The sequence below is a fragment of the Macaca thibetana genome, chromosome 5 (assembly GCF_024542745.1).
Source record: "Macaca thibetana thibetana isolate TM-01 chromosome 5, ASM2454274v1, whole genome shotgun sequence".
NCBI classification, from domain to species: domain Eukaryota; kingdom Metazoa; phylum Chordata; class Mammalia; order Primates; family Cercopithecidae; genus Macaca; species Macaca thibetana.
In genome coordinates, this window is record NC_065582.1 from 164385795 (window position 1) to 164406886 (window position 21092).

The following is a 21092-nucleotide window of genomic DNA, read 5'->3' on the forward strand; positions in this document are numbered from 1 at the left end:
CAGTAATTCTAAAATGAGTTGTGGATATTAACACTATTAAACATCCTCCCTGAGAGCAAGAGTTTAGAAGTCTTAATGCTTCTGCTTCTTATCTTTATGTTTATTTTATTTATTTATTATTTATTTATTTTTGAGACAGACTCTCACTATGTTACCCAGGCTGGAGTGCAGTGGTGTGATCTCAGCTCACTGCAACCTCTGCCTCCTAGGTTCAAGCAATTCTCCTGCCTCAGCCTCCTAAGTAGCTGGGATTACAGGCGTGTGCCACCACATCTGGCTAATTTTTGTATTTTTAGTAGAGACAGGGTTTCACCATGTTCACCAAGCTGGTCTCAAACTCCTGACCTTGTGATCCACCCACCTTGGCCTCCCAAAGTGCTGGGATTACAGGTGTGAGCCACCAGGCCTGGCCTGCTTCTTAGCTTTAAGTCCATATGCCTACACTGTATTTATATTATCAGCAGAGGATGAATTACAGAGACATTTGGGAGGTCCTAAATCATTGGAATGTACTAGTTATATAAGTGAGGGGAAAAACCAAAGAGTTAAATTTCCAATATTACTTTCTTATTTCATTATATCTCATGTCATTATATGGCTAGTGTTCACCCCTACTCAAAAGAAGGCTCACACAATACATGTTCTACCTGCCTGTGAAATGAGAGAAAATGTTATGCTTTCTTTAGGTTGTTAGTGTTTCAGCTTAGAAATTGTCAATTCAGGAAGAATATCTGGTGAAAGAGATAGCCAGACCTCAAAGACCTTGGTCCTGTATTTAGAGATTTTTCATTAGTTTTCTCTGCTACCTAGAGAGGGTGTGGCTCCCTCCATGACATTTTCTTCTGAGAAGGAACACAGGACTCTTCTCTCAATTCTTCATGGTGCAGCTGGAAGCAGACTGAAAGATTGAAAGTAATTTACTGAGTACTGAAGGCTAAAAGGTACAAAAAGGGAAAGACATACCAAAAATAACTTGCTACAAAATGATCAATTTTATGCTATTTTCTTAGTCCATTTGTGCTCAAAATATCTGAAACTCAGTAATTGATAAAGCACATACATTCATTGTTCACTATGATGGAGGCTGGAAAGTCCAAGATCATGGTTTGATATTTGGTGAGGATTCAGTCTTTGCTTCCAGGATGCTGCACTGAATGTTTTGTCCTCACCTGGCAGAAGACAAAGGGGTAGCACTTTTATAAGGCACTAATATATTCATGAGAGTAGAGCTCTTGTGACTTAATCACTTCCCTAAGGGCCCACCTGTTAATACTACCACAAAGGGGATTAAGTTTCAACATGAATTTTGGAGGGGAACCATTCAATCCACAGCAATTATATAATTCATTTATCATCTACTGGGAGGTCCTTGTAGAACTTCTTTCTTACTAGTTCCATTCCTAGTTCCAGATCTGCTTCAATCAAGCTAAGGTAATTCTTCTCATTACCTAGAAATATAGTCTATCACATGACTGGACTTGTTGGAGACCAAACCCAGTAAAGTGATTCCAAAAGGAAGATGGAAATGTCCCTTTCTACCTGCCTTAGATCTGTCAAAGACACAAGCTGATCAAGTAAGGAGATTGATTTTATTCTTACTGTTGCTATAGGGAGTACACCCTAGATCTTAAGATCAGAGTTTCTCAGCAGGGTGGTTTTCCCTTAGGCTTTTATGGTGGTAATAGACAAGGTACTAGTAAACTACAGCTGAAATTGTTTTGCAATCAGGAGAGGCTTAGTTAATTAGTTAAAGAGGAAATTTTCATCTCTGTGGTTAATTTCAGGACAAATACAGTTTTAATCTTAGCTAATCACTCATGAGACAAAGAATAAGAAATTGGCTAAGGGGAAAAGAGGAAGGGTACATGTCTGGCCTTGTCAGCAGGTTGAGAAAATGGGAGAAAGTTATATGTTTGGCCTCATGTTTGGCCTTGTGTATTAGTCAGGGTTCTCCAAATAAACAGAACCAATAGAATAGAACAGAAGAGAGAAAGAAAGAGAGACAAAAAGAGGTATTTAGTGAGGTTGTCTCATGTGATTATGAAGGCTGAGAAGTCCCTTGATCTGTTTTCTGCAAGCCAGATCTGTTCTCCTTCTGTGACATTATCCAGGAAAGCTGGTGTTTTAGTTCCAATCCAAGCCTGAAGACCGGAGAACCAGGTATCTGAGGGCAGGAGAAGATGGATGGCCCAGCTCAAGTTGGGAGAGCAAATTTGTCTTTCTTCTGTCTTTTTTTGTTCTCTTTGGGCCCTCAAAAAATTGGATGATATTCACCAACATGGGTGAGGGTGATCTTCTTTACTTAATCTATCAGTTCAAATGATAACCTCTTCTGGAAACACCCGCACAGACATACTCAGAAATATTGTTTTACCAGCAATTTGGGCATTCATAACCCAGTTACACTGACACATAAAATTAACCATCACACTTTATCACCCCTCCCTCCGTTTTGTTTAAGACAACCATAAGCTTATTCTTAAATAACTACACAGGGCAATGAGGAATGTCTAAATTTATACCATTGTCAAATCAGTTTCAGTTTTGTTGTTTAAATCTATCCAAGGTTGTAGTCTTTATAACTTTGCAGCAGTATTGGTGGTTAGGAGGTCAGAGTTAGGTCCTTTCAACCTGGATTCAGGGTTGTTTTTTTCCAGAAGCCTAGGTCTCTAACTTAAAATTCATGTAAGGGCTATGGTGGGATGTCTAGGGGAAAGATAAAATTGACCTGCTGGTGATAAGCAAAAGTGGATTTAATAAAACCTTGGCAGTACTTACACATATTGGATGGAATCAAATAAGAGTCTCATAAAATCAAAAAGATTATGGATCCTCCCTGACCTGCCAGTAATTATTTCATAAGGGGATAATCAATGTTGACTGTAGGGGCAGGAGTGAGGGATCATCAGGGCTCAAGTCAAGACTCTGAGTAGGCAGTTAACGTTCCTAGGTGAATCTAAGTGGTTTGGCTGGTTGGCTCACTCTATTTTTCCAGAGGATTAAAGAGGGTACAGATGATATAATTTTTGTGACTAAATGCACTGGTTGAATATCTTGGATAACTTTACTGGTAAAATGAGTGTCCCTATTACCAGAGAGGAACAAATGATTGCCCTAGTGCTCTCTCTTAGCAACAATGGTGGTGGCAGCCTGTTTGCAAGGAAAAACTTCTAAAAATTCTGAAAACATGCAGACTGTTGTTGGAATATATTCCTGTTATGAAACTTTAAGATGTGAATTAAATCCATTTGCCAATGAAGAAAGACTCCCAAGGGAGCTGGTTCTCATTCTTATCTTTACATTTTTACCAGGATTGTGTCTCTGGTAGATGGTGCAAGTTGAGGTTACCTGTTCAATATGAGGGCTTGAGGCATTCCCACCAATATTTAAATTTATGACAGGCAGCCAGGAACAAATACAGAGAATGAAATAACTGTAAAAATGTTGTACCACATTCTATCCTACTAGACATTATTGGCCTAAGGTCATTTCAGGCTAAGGGCTCCTGAGCATTCAAAATGAATTTCAAGAATTCATATTGATTTTACAGGCTGATACCAAAAGAAAAACTTCTTGGGTTAGATTCCCTCTCAAAATGGCTCTAAGTGCTTTTAATTACATTTCAAACATCTGCAGCAACAATCACAGCTCTGTTCTAGTTTTTGCAGCCCAAAGATTGACAGACACCATCGTTACTGACAACAGTTCTGATTCAACCTCAGCTTGAGTTGTGAGAATTTGTAGTTGGGCGCCTTATCTGAGCTGTCACCATTATGTCTTATCAACCACAAGCAAATGGCTATCCTCGGATGGTGCAGACTACTAAGATTGCCTTAAATAAGAATGCTGGAGAAACCGAACTCCAATATTGCGAGGGATTTTTTTACCCCTAAGGTTTAACATTTTCATTTTCAACAACTGGAATTGAATTTTCTGAATTACTTATTAGGGGAGGGAAGCAGGTGGTGACAACTTAGGAGAAAAGCTGCCATGATGGTCTTCCTCTAGGGCAGGGGTCAATCCACCATCTGTTTTTATGAAGTCCACAAGTTCCAATGGTTTATGCATTTTTTCAGTGCATAGCGAGTAAACCAAAAGAATAACAACATGAAAATCATATAAAATTATAATTTCACATGAAAAGTATATGAAACTCCAATTTCCATGGCTATAAATAAGGTTTAATTGGAACACAGTTGCATTCATGTATTGTCTATTGCTGCTTTCACCCTAGTAGTTGCAACTGAGACTGTTGTGTTAGCCAGCAAAAGCTCATATATTTACCATCTGGTCCTTCACAGAAAAAGTTTACTGACCCCTACTCTAATGTTCTGGAGAAAAGGAAAAATTCTCTCTAAAAGTCTGCCCTAATACTTTTATCTATTTTTGCCCAAAGAATAAGCTTTTGCTAGAGACCTTGTAAACCTTAGACTAAATATTTATCTTCAAGGGCCACAAATGGACAAAAGTTGGCCCTGATTCAACGATTGACTTCTCAGCCATCCCGCCATAATAACTTGATAACAGTAAAATCCTCAGAAGCACATCCTCAGGTGCCATCTGGCAAGAAATTTTAGTTCTGTCTCCTGAGAACTGAGCAGAGACACAAAGAAAATAATTATTCTCTTTTGACTCTTGGAACAGCTGAAGAGGAGTCAGCTGGAATTCCCATACTTACTAGTAAAACTCAGAGGCAACTGCATAAAAAGCTGTGCCACCAATGGTAAAAGGATATGTTTGCTCAGGGGTGGGGAAGACAGAGTGTAGCTGGGTGTGGCATGCAGGACAGGGGATTTTATGCTTTTAGTGTTAATCTTTTCTTCCCCTTTTGTGTTTAAATTGGTGTTCAACTCCTTTGGTGTTTCTGAAGGCAATTTAAGCGGGGTTAATTTAAAATACATAGAGTTCTTGATAAACAAAGGGTTTTTGAAATCTTGCTTGACAGTAAGTGATCTCATTAACTTGGCAAGGGAAGAAAACATCAAATGATCACAGGGATTTATCACTAGTTTCTGACTACGTTATTCATAAGGAAATGCCACACTTAGGTTTCATTCTGTGTTCTCTTGTCATTCTTTCTCTGCTGTCAACACCTTCTCTTATTCCGTCTCTTCGTTTCCTTCTCCTCTCCCAGCATTTAAAAGTGGGCTTTCTTGGCAGGGTGCAATGGATCATGCCTGTAATCCCAGCATTTTGGGAGGCCAAGGTGAGAGGATCACTTGAGACCAGGAGTTCGAGACCGAAATCTAAAACTATAAAAATCAGCCAGGTGTGGTGGTGGGTGCCTGTAATCACAGTTACTCTGAGGGCTGAGGCAGGAGAATTGTTTGAACTGGGAAGGCGGAGGTTGCAGTGAGCTGAGATCATGCCATTACACTGCAGCCTGGGCGACAGAGTGGGATTCCATCTCAAAAAAATAAATAAATAAATAAAAATTTAAAAGTGGGCTTTCTTTAGGATAAATGCTACCTTATCCTTTTTCCTTTCTCACTCTTATTTTTCTACGTAGGGAATTCCATCCACACCTACGGTTTCAAATAAAGTTTATATGCTCTAACTAAAAATAATAATAATCTCTCGCCCTTGCTGAAAACTCCAGACTATTTATAACACTGCCTATTCAACATTGCCTCTTGAATGTTTAAAGTGGACCTCAGAATCAACATCTCCCAACAGCATCATGCTGCTCCCTGGCAAACCAGTCTTCCTCCAGGGTTTGCTATTGTGGTGAATGAATGGCATCCACATCCACTCAGGGAAAAAACTGGGAGTAATTTTTGACATTTTCCCTCCCTTATGTCCTCTATCCAAACAACCATGAAAATGAGTCTTGTTTCTTAAATATTGTGTCATCAAATATACCTACTTCTTTTCTTCTCCATTCCCACCTCTCTAGTTGAAGCTGCTTGAATCTCTGATCTACAGCTATAGACTCCTAATGGTTTCCCAGAATATTCTTGTGCAGTCTCTCATCCCCCTCCAATCCCAACACAGGAGTCGAAAGAGGCATATAAAAACGCAACTTTTGTTGCCTTTCCTTTGCTTTAAATCCTTCAATGACTTCCAGTTTTTACTAAAGTGAAAAATACTCTTTTTTTTTTTTTTTTTTTTTTTTTTTTTTTGAGATGGAGTCTTGCTCTGTTGCCCAGGCTGGAGTGTGATGGCATGATCTTGGCTCATTGCAACCTCCACCTCCCAGGTTCAAGCCATTCTCCTGCCTCAGCCTCCCAAGTAGCTGGGAATTACAGGCATGCACCACCACACCCAGCTAATTTTTGTATTTTTAATAGAGACAGGGTTTCACCACGTTGGCCAGGCTGGTCTCAACCTCCTGACGTCAGGTGATCCACCAGCCTCGGCCTCCCAAAGTGCTGGGATTACAGGCATGAGTCACCATGTCCGGCCAAGAACATCATTCTTAATAAACAAAGTCACAAGCCTCCCTGGATCTTAGTTTTTTCTATATCACCAGTCTTATTGGATAGCACTCTTTCCCTCTGCTTCCCTGCCCTGGTCTTTTCTCATTTTCCCAAATATTCCATTTTCTTTCCAGCTACAGGATCCTTCCACAGGCTGTTCCCTCTCCCAGAGTGCAGCTAAAATGTTATTTACTCACAATAGAACTACCTCAAGACCACTTAAGAGAGACATAATGCTACTATATGTCAAAAGAGTCTTGGTCTTCAGAGTCTCCTTCCCTTCTCCCAAGAAACTCCTTTGCCCCTAAGTAAGTTTACTCTCATGACACTTCCCCTACCCCTTTCACCACCATAGGAAATCCTGGAGGAAGACTGGTTTGCAGGGGAGGATCATGATGCTGTTGGAAGATATTGAGTCTGAGGACCGTTTTAAACATTTAAGAGGCAATGTTGAATAGGCAATGTTATAAATAGTCTGGAATTTTCAGCAAGGGCATGAGATTATTATTTTTTAGTAAGAGCATATGACTGCGCTAAAGTTAAGACGTTTAAAAGAACAGTTTTAAGCCGGGCGGGGTGGCTCATACCTGTAATCCCAGCACTTTGGGAAGCTTAAGGTGGGTGGATCACCTGAGGTCAGGAGTTCGAGGTCACCCTGACCAACGTGGCAAAACCCTGTTTTTACTAAAAATACGAAAATTAGCTGGGTGTGGCGGCACATTCCAGCTACTTGGGAGGCTGAGGCAGGAGAATTGCTTGAACCTGGTAGGCAGAGGTTGCAGTGAGCTGAGATCGCGCCACTGCACTCCAGCCTGGGTGACAGAGTGAGACACTCTCTCAAAAAAAAAAAAAAAAAAAAAAAAAAAGACCCTTTCAAGGCAATGGCTACCTTCTCGCTTTATTTTTATGCTTACATAATTAAGAGGTTTCCTTCAAATTGATGAATGGAGAAATACTATCCATTCTTTTGCTTATTCCCTCTTTCAGTAAATATTTATGGAGTGTCTATTGCATGCCAGGCACTATTCAAAGTGCTGAAAATACAGTAATAAACAAGACAAAAGCTTTCCTCTTTCATGCAACATACATTCAGAAGCTTTTATTGAGCTGAATGTATGTATATTAATCTGCAGAATGATGGATATTCACTTACAAAGGGATGAGGACAACTGAGGTACTTCATTGGACAAATAGGACTGTAAAAGTCAGGCAATGCGAAGAATATGGGCTTGCTTTCTCCTGACTTTTCTGTATGATTGACTCAATTCTCCATTTTGCCTGGCTGGTGGAATTGTTGTCTAAGAACGTTCACAGCACTCACATTGTTGGGATTTAGAGATCTAGAGATGAAAGAAACTGATATATATAATTGCAATGTAGTGTTACTAAAGATTAAATGCTTTTCAAATTTATGTTTATAATGATACGTTACGGCTACATAGAATGTTTTTCCCTGTGGTTTCTCCCATGTGTTATCTCTTCACCTTTCTAATATTGCTGGAATGTAGGGGGACAATTATTACCCTTCAATTTTGCAGGTAGGGAAACAGAAATTTAGTGAGTGACTTATCTAAATCATAATGTTTGACTAGATTTATAAGAAAATCTGATTACAGGTTAATAAGGGAATGGAATTACACCACAACCCAGAGTTGTGGTTCAAACTTTTACATGAACTGAGGATATAACCTTAGATATAACATTCATTTTACCTCTCTTGGTTTCAGTTTCTTCATCTGGAATATGAGGCAATGGGCTAGATTCATATTCAGCCAACCCTTATTAGGCACCTTTATGGGCAAGTCATCTACTAGATGTTTTCAAAGTTACATGCAATTAGGTCAGGTGCAGTGGCTCACAGTGGCATGTAATCCCAGCACTTTGGGAGGCTGAGGCAGGAGGATCACATGAGCCCAGGCGTTTGAGACCAGCCTGGGCAACAGAGCGAGACCCCATCTCTACAAAAAATAAGAAATTAGGCATGGTGGCGCACACCTGTAGTCCCAGCTACTCAGGAGGCTGAGGCGGGAGGATCACTTAAGCCTGGGAAGTATAGGTTGTAATGAGCTATGATCATGCCACTGCACCCCAGCCTGGGTGACAGAGTGAGACCTATGTCTTAAAAACTGTATTTAATTTAATTTAATTGAACCCTTACAGAAAATGAAGATAACTAGGTACCAAGAAGTTAAGTAATTTGCCCAAGGTAAGCCAGCTAAGGCTGGAATCAATATGTTAATCCAGATTTCCTGACTTCAAAATCAATTGTTTTTCCTGTCTATGTAGTGAACAGATGAAAATGGTGGAACAAATGAGAAAATTACTTACATGTAGTAAAGAATAGGAAGACTGAATATATACCAAATATTTATGATTCACTAAATATATATGAGGCACTCAATGCTTATCAAGTACTTTCCTTTAAATTTAGCATTCTTGGAGTTATACAAAAATATAAATGTGTTTTGATTTATTGACATGTCAACTAAAATAATCGTATTACCAAAGTACTAAAAATGTTCATGTAATGACTAACATAATGCATTTACATTAATTTTTTTTTTTTTTTTTTTGACAGAACCTCACTCTGTCACCCAGGCTGGAGTGTAGTGGTGTGATCTTGGCTCACTGCAACCGCTGCCTTGTGGGTTCAAGCAATTCTCTGTATCAGTCTCCCGAGTAGCTGGGATTACAGGCACCCGCCACATGCCTGGCTAATTTTTTGTATTTTTAGTAGAGACAGGGTTTCACCATCTTGGCCAGGCTGGCCTTGAACTCCTGACCTTAGGTGATCCACCCGCCTCAGCCTCCCTAAGTGTTGGGATTATAGGCGTGAGCCACCATGCACAGCCTTAAATTAAAATTGTTTGTATTTCACTAATTTATACAACCAAATTATTTATAATGTAATAATGTTTGAGGCCTCTAAGTGATACAACAAACTATTAAAAAATAAATGTAGAAGTCCAAATAACAGGAAGTTATTTGTGTTATTAACATATTGGTTCAAAGGTAGATTCAAGACTACCACTGTAATTACTTTGTTAATAAAGACATAATTTCAAATATCCCTTCTCATTCTGCTTGACTCAATAAATGGATTTTGGTATATTAACAGACACAAAGGAAGTAGAAAATTTTTCCTTTGCTTAAGAAAAAAGATTTTGATGAAATTTCACGATTGGCAAATCTGCTACTGAGCCTATCATTAATAGTTATTAATTGACTGACAGATGATCATCATTACAGTTGGTATTATCAGGACAAAATCTGATAATAACCTAGATAGCCAAAATGAAAAGGCATATCATAATTATCTTTGGGCAACAGATACTCAGAAAACAATGCTTTGGGGGGAAACTAGCTATATTTCTGGCGTGGGCTATATTTTCAAATTTCTCCCTAACTCTGTTCTTTCTTCTGTCATGTAATACTTTATCAGTATTTTTTAGGAATATTTAATTCTGCTATGGAAAATAAGGGGGAAAGCAAGGAGAATATATAATACTAAGTGTAGAAGCCAATAGCTTATGACACATAGAAAAAGTAAGTTGAGTACATATGTGGTAAACTGGCAAAACACAGTGGAACAAATAAGAAAATTACTTATACACAGTAAAGAGTAGAAGGACTGAGTATGCACCAAATATTCACTAATTCATAAAATATGCGTATGAGGCATATGAGGCACTCAATATTTATTGCACTGAAAATAAGCCACCCATTGGTGACATACAGTCTGGCCCCACATATCCTCTGTCCAAGAGGAATAATAAAGTACATAAATGCTTACTGGGCTATTTGGCAGGTTAAAATTGTGGCCAGGCATCATTGCCCCTAGATCTCTCTAATAAAGCAACTGGCCCCGTGTATTTTACATATGTTGGGCCACTTTGTTCTTAGACCTCAACTCTGGTTTTCGTAATCACACCGTCAGTGGGAAAAGCTGATGTGGCTGAGTTTGGCAAGAGAAAGACAAAAAGGTGAATTAATCCAGACAGTTCATGTGAGCATTGTGTGATATTCAGGTAATGTGATCTTTCATCTGTTTGTACCCTATGCTTCATGGATTAATCTACCCTCTTTCCTCTGCTTCTCACTGCTTTAGACTGATGTAATAAACTGTGTGATTTGCGCATCTTAATTTGAACTGTGAGCCTTCCTATTCGATGACATCTGTGCTCACCTGCCTGGTGGTATACTTGGAAACTACCATTGCATGAAAGTAATTCCCCACATGGCACTGATGGTCAATTTTTGCCTCATATTTCTTCCTTATATTTACAATTGATGGTAATTACACTGGAGTGGGTAAAGAATATACCATTTCAGAAAGGTATTTCATCATCTAAAGACAGCATTTAACTGTCACAGGAATACATTCCAATAATAGTCTGACTGCAGTAGACAAAAGAAGAATTCATGGTTCAGCAGGAAAAAAATCATAGCACTTTAAAACTGATTCCAGTTCAAGCTTTCATTTTGAAAGATGAGATATAGTGACTTGTTGAACGTCACTATTTCTAGCAACTAGAAAGACAGAACAGGAGCTAATGCTGTCTAAAGAAGATAGAGGTTATTTGAGATACTACTGCTGTTCCTATCTGGATCCTGAATAGTGACTTACCTCATATGATAGCACATGCTATGTAATGCCCAAAAATATAAACTAAGCTGTCAAAATTAACAAATTAACATTAAATGATGCAAAAATGAACAGAGAATGTCTGTTTATTAACAGGGCTTAAAGAGGTGTCATTGAGACATTTCAAATGCTAAAAATTGCTGTTCTGCTGTTAATTTCATCATAACTAAAGATTTCCATTTGACTACAGAAAACTGAACTTTGAGTTAGTCATCTCAAGTTATTTGACTTTAGCTGGGAGTTTATGCCTAGTTATTCAAAATATTTATTTCTAACAAAACTTTTAGTCACTAGCCAATATAGACAAGGAACTGTGATGTTTAGAACATAAAAATGAATAAAATTTAACTATGTGAATTAACAAGTGTTTTTGAGTTCTCTCTATGTGTCAGGCACTGTTCTTGGCCCTAGAAAATCGTAATAGCAGTGGCTTACACCTGGGAATATTCCTTGTTGATAAATAAATCCAGAGACTTGATTGGCAGTTCAACTATCACCTCAGGGACCTAGATGGTTTCTCTCCTTCCCCTCCCTTTTATTATGTTGGAATTTTCCTTTGGGCTGTTTGGTGGTCACAAAATACCTGCTTCAGCTCCAGGTCTCACAGGTCAATGTCTTCACAAGACCATGTCCAAAGCATGAAGAATGGGTGTAGTGAGAGAGAAGTCTTCTCATGGAAGCCTCTTTTCAACACACACACACACACACACACACACACACACACCCCACTCCATCCTGCAGCTTCTCAGTCAACTTCCCCTCACATTGGTGTTGACCAGAATAACTTTCTAAGATGTTGGAACTATGCTATAATCTACGTTGTCCAAAATGGTATCCACCAGTGGCATGTAGCTTGTGATCACCTGAGTTATGGCTACACTGACTAAAGAACTGAATGTTTAGTTTTATTTAATTTTAATTAATTAAAATTAAAATTTATACCTAGGCGCAGTGGCTCAAACCTGTAATTCCATCACTTTGGAAGGATGATGTAGGAGGATGGCTTGAGTTCAGGAGTTTGAGACCATTATGGGCAACATAAGACCCCATCCTGTAAAAAAAGAAAATTAGCTGGTCATGGTGGTGTGTGCCCATTTTCCTAGCTACTCAGGAGGTTGAGGCAGGAGGATTGCTTGAGCCCAGGAGTTCGAGGCCACAGTGAGTTAGGATCCCACCACTTCACTCCAGCCAGGGTGACAGATCGAGATCCTGTCTCAGAAAATAAATACATAAATAAATTTAGTTACCCACATGTGTCTAGAGGCTATGTGAAAGGAAAATAAATCTTGGGACCCCAGAATCACTAAGCTAAAGGGAAAAGACAAGCTGGGAACTGCTTAGGGCAAACATGCCTTCCAGTCTATTCAAAGTCATCGCTCTGCTCACCAAGATAAATGCATATCTGATTGCCTCCTTTGGAGAGGCTAATCAGAAACTCAAAAGAATGCAACCATTTGTCTCTCACCTACCTGTGACCTGGAAGCCCCCTCCCTGCTTAAAATGTATAAAGCCAAGCTGTGCCCCGACCACCTTGGGCACGTGTCATTAGGACCTCCTAAGACTGTGTCACAGGCACATGTCCTCAACCTTGGCAAAATAAACTTTCTAAATTAACCAAGACCTGTCTCAGATATTCTGGGTTCACATCTACCATATTGAACAGCCCAGCCATTAATTCTTCTTGGCTAGGACTGGGCCATATGACCACTAACAGAGGCTGAGAAAGTTATTACACCTAGCTCTAAGGGAGAAAAAGTTGCTGCTCTGTGGCAGCAACCAACAGTGTGTGCCATAAAAAGTAAATAAGAGCATCATAGAGCTGATATTAGTGGGGGAGGCTAACAACATAAAAATGTAAACAAATAAGAAAATAAGCTCTGTGCAGGTTTGGACAAGCTGTGAAGATTGGCAAGATTCCATCGAGATAATAAGTCTAGATTCCAGAATAATGCAATAGGGAATAATGGAAGGTGGGAGGGAATGATTAAAGAAGCAGGTAGGCCGGGCGCGGTGGCTCACGCCTATAATCCCAGCACTTTGGGGGGCCAAGGCGGGCAGATCATGAGGTCAGGAGATCGAGACCATCCTGGTTAACACGGTGAAACCCCATCTCTACTAAAAACACAAAAAATTAGCCAGGCGTGGTGGTGGGTGCCTGTAGTCCCAGCTACTTGGGAGGCTGAGGCAGGAGAATGGCGTGAACCTGGGAGGTGGAGCTTGCAGTAAGCCAAGATTGCACCACTGCACTCCAGACTGGGCAATAGAGCAAGACTCCATCTCAAAAAAAGAAGAGGTAAAGAAAAGCTCTCAGAAGCTCATAGTCTGGTATAGAAGAAAGACAGACATGAAAAAAAATCATTAACGATACATATGGATACACACATATTTTATATAACATGTATACTTAGATATACATACTCATTGTTTACACATATAAATATATATATTTAGACACATACCTACACACAGAGTTAATACAGTTTCTCTATTAAGAAAAAAACAAAGCATATTTGTCTATTTCTCTTGACTCTCCTACGAGCCTTACATAACACAGCAAAACAGGATTCGCCGCACAGAATCACTGGAATGTGGTCCATCTACCATCCTTAAAGCAACAGTTGATGCAATACAGTTCTACTGGACAGTGTATGCCTGAGTATGGTTAACAAGTGATTTCTATAGCACATTCTAAAGTAGAACAATTACACACAGTGAGAACTTTCACAGGACCTATTAATTTCTTCAGTTGCAAATGGTGTGTGCTCTTGAGGCCTGAGGGAGGATCAGCAGTAGACAGACCTGTCTGGCGAGAGGCTCTCCGGGCTAGGCTAGCTTAATTCAAGCTTAGATTTTCGTGTGACTGAGGGATAAGAGACAGTTTCAGAAAGTGTCATCCTCTGAGACCTTTGTTGTAACTGTAGAAAGGATTATTTGTCATGTCCTCATAAACTCACGCTGGGATACAACAATAACTCAAGGTTCTGGGCCTTCGAATGACTACAATGCTGAAAAATAGTTTTCTAAAGTTAGTTCCAGTTTTAATACACTAGTGTATGTGATCTATAAAGACCTTTTGTTTTTTTTCAAAGATAGTATGAGTGATTTCTGTGCAACAGTGGCTGAAATGATCCCTATAAGAAAAACATTTTCTCCATATTAATCCTTGGATTCATGGTACCACTTGTGATATCTCTTTTTTTCCTGAAAATTCTGTACTTTTTAATAACTTTTTCAACTACAGTAAAAAGTAAAAAGTAAAAAGAGGACATATACCAAATTGATACTAGTATTAGTGGTAAACATTTCGCAATAGACACATACACTTACTTCAACGATAGACTTCAAAATATTCCCATATTTTAACTTCACATGACTATTTCTGGCTACATCAATATAAATGGTTTTTATGGTTATTAAAAACCATCATATTGCTATATAGGTTGCATATCTTATCTCAAACGCTTGGGATCAAAAGTTTTGTTTTGTTTTGTTTTTGAGACATGGTCTTGCTTTTTCACCAGGCTGGAGTACAGTGGTGATGTCATAGCTCACTGCAGACTTGAACTCCTGGCCTCAAAAGATCCTCCTTGCTTGAGCTCCCAAAGTGCTGGAATTACAGAAATGAGCCACCATAGCTGGCCAGAAGTGTTTTTATGTTGGATTTTGGAATATTTGCATATATATAATGAGATATTCTGGGGGTGAGACCCAGGTCTAAAAACAAAATTCGTTTTTCATATACACCTTATTCACATAGCCTGAAGGCCATTTTATACAATATTTTAAATAATTTTATACATGAAACAAAGTTTGTGTCTATCAAACCATCAGAGAGCAAAGATGTCCCTAGCTCAGCCACCCATGTGGATAATCTGTGGTTGTCTGGCATCACCATCATTCCTGACTCTGAATGTATATGCTACTGATAAGCTATCATTTTCTCACATTTATTCACACATAAGTACTTAACAGTAGAAAACATGACATACCATTAATGCAGGGAAAAAATAAAGTGTTCAGGATAACTAAGCAGCAGAGTTGCATCCCCAGAATACCTCCATCAGTTGTTAAATAATAACAACAACAAGCAACAGTGACGTTCAGTCTCCACCTGCGAGACTGTTTTGATTATATAGTTACTGTACACTGTATTTTACTTTTTTAGGTAAGAAGAAACCTTATAAATAGTTGAAGGACTAGAAAGTGGGTCCTCTGAGGCATTCAGCTGGATGTCTTTTTAAAATGTTTTCTCCAGTCATCTGCCCCATTAACAACTGTTTCTGTCTTAGAAGTCCCTCTTTGATTGTATAAACCAACATGATTTCTTGTTCTATTATGAATGAACATTGCTGTAGTCCTTCAGTAAGCCCATCACAAATTTTCACCTTGTCATTTATAGGCACTTTCTCTTTCATCTTCATTGTCACTGATTATCATGATCATCTTGATTCAAAACCATTTCAGCTACTTCATCATTGGTCAACGAATGAAAAACTGGAGCCTCATTATACATGATAAACATTGTTTGATACTCACTTCTTCCTACTTACAGACAGACATTGGGGGTATATTTTTTGCATGTGTAAGTAGATCAGCCATTATTTTTTTTCTCACTTGACATACACAATCCTTCCAAATCATTACCTTGTTTATCGTCACTGAACATAGTTGCAGGCCAGAGGTTGTGCCAGGCATGCACAACTCTGTCTATAGTTGCTATGTTCCAGGCATAGGCAACAGTATGTATGGCATCCTTCGTCCTAAACTTTATTTTATTTTTTTTTTTTGAGATGGAGTTTCGCTCTTGTCACCCAGGCTGGAGTGCAATGGCATGATCTTGGCTCACTGCAACCTCCGCCTCCTGGGTTCAAGCAATTCTCCTGTCTCAACTTCCCTAGTAGCTGGGATTACAGGTGCCCACCACCACGCCTGGCTAATTTTTGTATTTTTTAGTACAGATGGGATTTCACCATGTTGGTCAGGCTAGTCCTGAACTCCTGACCTCAGGTGATCACCTGCCGCGGCTTCCCAAAGTGCTGGGATTACAGGTGTGAGCCACTGCGTCTGGCCTCATATTAAACTTTTTTTGAAAACCTCCACACCCATTCTTCTGTTTATTGCTGCTAGAATGCTGTTCAAGGAAGTATTTTTATATTTATCCTTCCATGCTTTAAGGATACCCTGGTCACATAGCTGAATTAATAAAGTCACATTTGGGGAGAAGTACATGGCATAAACATGATTTTTGATAAGAATTTCAGCTAGTGAATAAGCAGAACAGTTGTCAAGGAATATAAAACCTTGTAGTCGTCATCCATTTCAGCTTTCCTGCAGTGAGTGTATGCCTCTGGTACAAAATGTCTGTGAAATCAATCAGAAAAGAGGTCATTGGTGGTCCATGCCTTTTTGTTAGCAGAATAATGGACTGGTAAGAAATTCACTACTTGAAAAAAAGAGAGGACAAACTTTTGCCTATCACAGCAAGTTTACACTTATGCGTGCCTGCGACATTAGCACATCCCAGCAGAGTTATTCTGTCCTTGGCATTTTTAATTCCTATAGAGGCTGTCTCATCTGCCACAGTCAGCGTCTTTCTGGGGCAATAATGCCAAAATAGTGATGTTTTTGTCAGCATTATAGACTTGTTCTGGTACCCAATTTTCATCAGCGATGATATGGGCAAACTCATTAATGACTTTTTCCATAACTTTCTGATCAGCAGACACTTTATCACCACAAATCCTTAAACATTTAATGCTGTGTCTTTGCTTAAACATCTGCAACTACCCTGTTGAACAGTCACAGTTCCTTTCAATTTCCAATTCATTGTGATAGATCTTTGCTTGTTTCATGATCAGCATACCATTAAGCGGCATGTGGTCACTGTGATGCTGATGGATCTACTTTTTCAATTGAGATCTTCATATTTTGCATCATACAATGTTTTTCTATTTTTCATTTACTTGTGTTTATCACTTTTAGCATAGATCTTCAACAATTTATCCTTCTGTTTCTTCAGATTACACATGGCAGCCACTCTGTCACCATACTTTTCTGTAAGAAATTTCATACCTACACCACTGTCCAGTTTCTTTAACAACTGGACATAATAAATGCTTCTTTTTCTTATTGCTGATACCCACAGGATTAACTGCAGGCTTTTTTTGATATTTCTTTTTTTTGTTTTTTTGGAGATGGAGTCTTGCACTGTCACACAGGCTGGAGTGCAGTGGTGCAATCTTGGGTCACTGCAACCTCCATCTCCTGGATTCAAGCGATTTTCCTGCCTCAGCCTCCCGAGCAGCTGGGATTACAGGTGCCCGCCACCACACCTGGCTAATTTTTTGTATTTTTAGTAGACACGAGGTTTCATTATGTTGGCCAGGCTGGTCTCAAACTCCTGACCTTGTGATTTGCCCTCCTTGGCTTCCCAAAGTACTGAAATTATAGGTGGGAGCCACTGTGCCTAGCCTGATATTTCTTTATACCAAAAATATCTTTACACCACAGAGCAAAGAGAAAGAAAAAACAACAACAACAAAAAACAAAAAAAAGCAAACCCACAGTGAGTAATGCATGTAGATAAAGTCCCCATGTAGGCATTGTGGGGAACTCGACCTTGGCAAATCCAGTCTGCACACGGGCCATTTGATTACCTTTGGGGCGCACGCTTGCATGGGGGAATCTGGGCATGCCCTGAAAAGATATATATCAGTAGAAAAAGGCCGGGAGGGTCTTTTTTCCCTTGGGGATGCTAGTAAACTGCGTAGCGTGTCTGCATTTTGATGGTGACTCATCACATGTGGTCAGGTGTGGGGTTTTCCACTTGAGGTATTACTTGTCGGAACTTCAAAAGTTTTGAATTTTGGAGCATTTCAGGTTTTGGATTTTCGGATTAGGGATGCTTAATGCTCAATCTGTAGTAAGGTTTTATCTTAATCAAAAAGCAGATAATAATTTTGTTAGGGAATAATAGTTCTTTAGATAAATTCAAGAGAAATGTGATCCATTTCCCCTACCTTAACACAGAGGCACCAGTTTGTCTCCTAAGGTTATTTCTAGATCTGAAGTCACTTAATGGTGGTGCTAATCTCCCACTTTTTCTTCCCATCATACTGTCTGGGTTTGTGTTGTTCAACACCAACAGCGTAGCCACTGGGTATTTAAATTCAAATGTCAATTAATTAAAATGAAATGAAAAATTTACTTCTTATTGCATACTATCTACTTTCCACACACGATGTAGCCACAGTTGGCCACCATATTAGACAGTAAAGAACTAGAACAGTTATACAATCACAGAATGTATTATTAGACAGCACTGGACATTGTTGGGTTGGGCAAATGAACTGCTATTCAAATTTAATACAATAGTGTATGATAAATGGAGACCATTTATTTACTTCCCATTGAGAAAGCTCTAGTCAGATAAATAGATTCCTGGAAATTGGTCCCTAAGATAAATTTTGCAGGGGCCAGAGGCAGTAATGCCCTTAGACTCAAGCAAGAAAAACCGTGCTCTGGGCCCTCCATTTTAGAGGACACCAACCTGACTCTTCTTATGGGATGAAAAATCTCCAGGCTAGCACCCAAAGCCTGGGTACCACTATGTCCCCAAGACCCAGGACCCTGGAATTCCCTGACTGATGTTACCAAGGCCACTTCTTGGCCCTGAGCTAGCTTCCTCTGAGAACTGTCCTCCCAATGAAGGACCCAACAACTGGTATAGGCACACCTGGGCTCGAGAGGCAGACAAAGGGTGGCTGGTAGAAAGTGTGAACAGAACTTGGTTTTGTGGGCTGCAGTGTTCACACACAGGTACAAAAATCCCTTCTTGTCCTTGAAGACAGCTGGGCACAGGACGCAAAGGCGGTGAGGGTGTACAGGCCAAAGATTTGGATCTGACTCTTTCCCACATGCTGTGTTTCAGGGAGAAACTCCAAAGTGTCTGAGAATCCTGCTTACAAACCTTCCAGGTTGTAATGGAGGTAATTTCTCAAAGCAGGAGCACAGAACATACTTTATTAGCATCATAGAATCCTTGTAAAATTTCAAACATAGGGTAGGTAAGCCCTGGGCTTGCAAATGTTAGGGCGAGGCTAGAAGTCAGAGTAATCAATTCTGTTAGGGTTTCTTGGAGGGTTCTCTCATTATTGCCCGAACTGGTGAACATCTCAGGTATCTTTGCCTGTCAAATTTCTTTCAAAAGGCAGCCTTTCTAGTGAGGTCCAGATGCATCCTCTAGAGTCTATCGCTGTTGTCGCTGAAGGCCAGAAACAGTTTCAGATTGTTCACCGCATTGAAGAGGAACCTGTTTCCTGGCTCGAGTGTATTTGGGACAAATGAGACTACCACAATGAGGTGAGAAGGCGATTCCTTCCGAAACACTTGGTTTTGGGTACTTTCCCCATAGGGATGCTCAGGGAAATTCCCTGCTCTTCTCTCTACTCCATCCTCCGGGTCAGGCTCCTTGGGCCACATGGGCAGTCTCCAGGAGCGCACAGGACGGCTTTGTCCTGTGCCCGTGGTGCAAGCGCGGTGACGGCGAAGGGAAACGAGCAGAAGAGTGGCCACCGCGGCTGGAGTTTGGACTCGAACTTTCCTTGGCCCTCTCTACGAGTTACCGCCTTCCCGCGGGCTCCCCACAACTCCTGCCCGGAGGCCAAGGCCCGGGCGCGCACCGGGTCGGAGTCGGGCTCGGCAGGCCCCGAGAGCGTGCGCCTCCTCTCCGGACTCCCGGGCAGCCGCAGACACCGGGAGAGCAGGAGAGCCGGGGAGGAGGAGGGGCAGGGGCGGAGGCGGCCGGCGGCGGCGGGCGGGGAGGAGCCGCCGCGGGTCCTGGCCAGGGGAGGAGGCGGCGGCGGCGGCGGAGGAGGAGGAGGCGGTGCTCGCGCCGGGCGGTAGAGCAGCGCAGGGACCCGTGCGGCCGTGACCCCCGGCTCCCTCGAGGCCCAGCGCAGCCGCAGCGGACAAAGGAGCATGTCGGCGCCGGGGAGGGCCCGTCCTCCGGCCGCCATGAGGCTCCGGGCGCCGCTGAGCCCGCGCCGCGCTCCTGCCCGCCCGGACTTCGGGGCGGCCCGCTAGGCCAGTGCGCCGCCGCTCTCCCCGCAGGCCCCGGCCCGCAGCATGGAGCCACCCGGACGCCGGCGGGGCCGCGCGCAGCAGCCGCTGCTGCTGCAGCTCTCCCTGTTAGCGCTGCTAGCGCTGCTGGGAGGTGGCGGTGGCGCCGCGGCGCTGCCCGCCGGCTGCAAGCACGATGGGCGGCCCCGAGGGTCTGGCAGAGCGGCGGGTGCCGCCGAGGGCAAGGTGGTGTGTAGCAGCCTGGAGCTCGCGCAGGTCCTGCCCCCAGATACTCTGCCCAACCGCACGGTCACCCTGTGAGTATTTCCCGGGACGCCCGGTCCTGTGCCGCTCGGCTTTTTCTTACTTCTCCGCTCAACTTTGGAGAGGGGTCCTGCCGGCACCCACGCGCCTTTGTGTGGAGCTGTAGGTAGGGGGTGGTGCTAGGAAAGACCTCGTGTGCTTGGCATGGGTGCAGTTCAGGGAAAGGCAAGCGAATCTGCGTCTGAGCTGCCTCTCAGCTCCACTAGTTTCCAAAGTAAAGTTTTCGGGTTCTCAGGCGCGCCCCGCGCTGTCCCGGGCGCAGCGCTTTTGGGCTGTGCGGTGTGCCACGTGAGGATGCAAGTAAACAAGCAGTCGACAGAGTTAAAGCTCATTCATTCTGGGCTTGGGCTTCCAGAAAACACAATGCTTGATTACAAGCGCCAGTCCTTCTGCTTCTTTGCAAATTAAGTTACACTTACGTGGTAGAGTTTACAAAACACAAGGACTGTGTGCGAGCCGAAACCCCAAGACGCTTGCTTTGCCTTTTGCTATCTTAGTTTTATTACAGTTAAAGAACACTTTTTAAGATAGAGTTGTTATTAAGGGCTGGAAACATTTCAGATCAATCTGTTTATGTACCTTGCAGTCCCGTTTTCGTGTCTGTGGGGGCTCATATTTAAAAGCCAGGAACTTTGGAATTGAAT

The 21092-nt window shown here is 41.5% G+C and overlaps 1 protein-coding gene and 1 long non-coding RNA gene across 2 annotated transcripts in view; one reads left to right on the forward strand and one right to left on the reverse strand.

Moving 5' to 3' along the window:
- Positions 1-1026: 1026 nt before the first annotated feature.
- Positions 1027-20651, reverse strand: LOC126954998 (uncharacterized). Its single transcript, XR_007725785.1, has 3 exons — positions 20492-20651; positions 12007-12115; positions 1027-1169 (listed from the first exon to the last, which is right to left on the reverse strand). It is a non-coding gene; the product is annotated as an uncharacterized LOC126954998 (long non-coding RNA).
- ADGRA3 (adhesion G protein-coupled receptor A3) overlaps positions 19909-21092 on the forward strand; it is a 130525-nt gene continuing 129341 nt past the window's right edge. Inside the window, exon 1 of the mRNA XM_050791113.1 lies at positions 19909-20441. Coding sequence (XP_050647070.1) covers positions 20191-20441 — 251 coding nt within the window. The 5' untranslated portion in view covers positions 19909-20190. The remainder of the gene's footprint in view (positions 20442-21092) is intronic.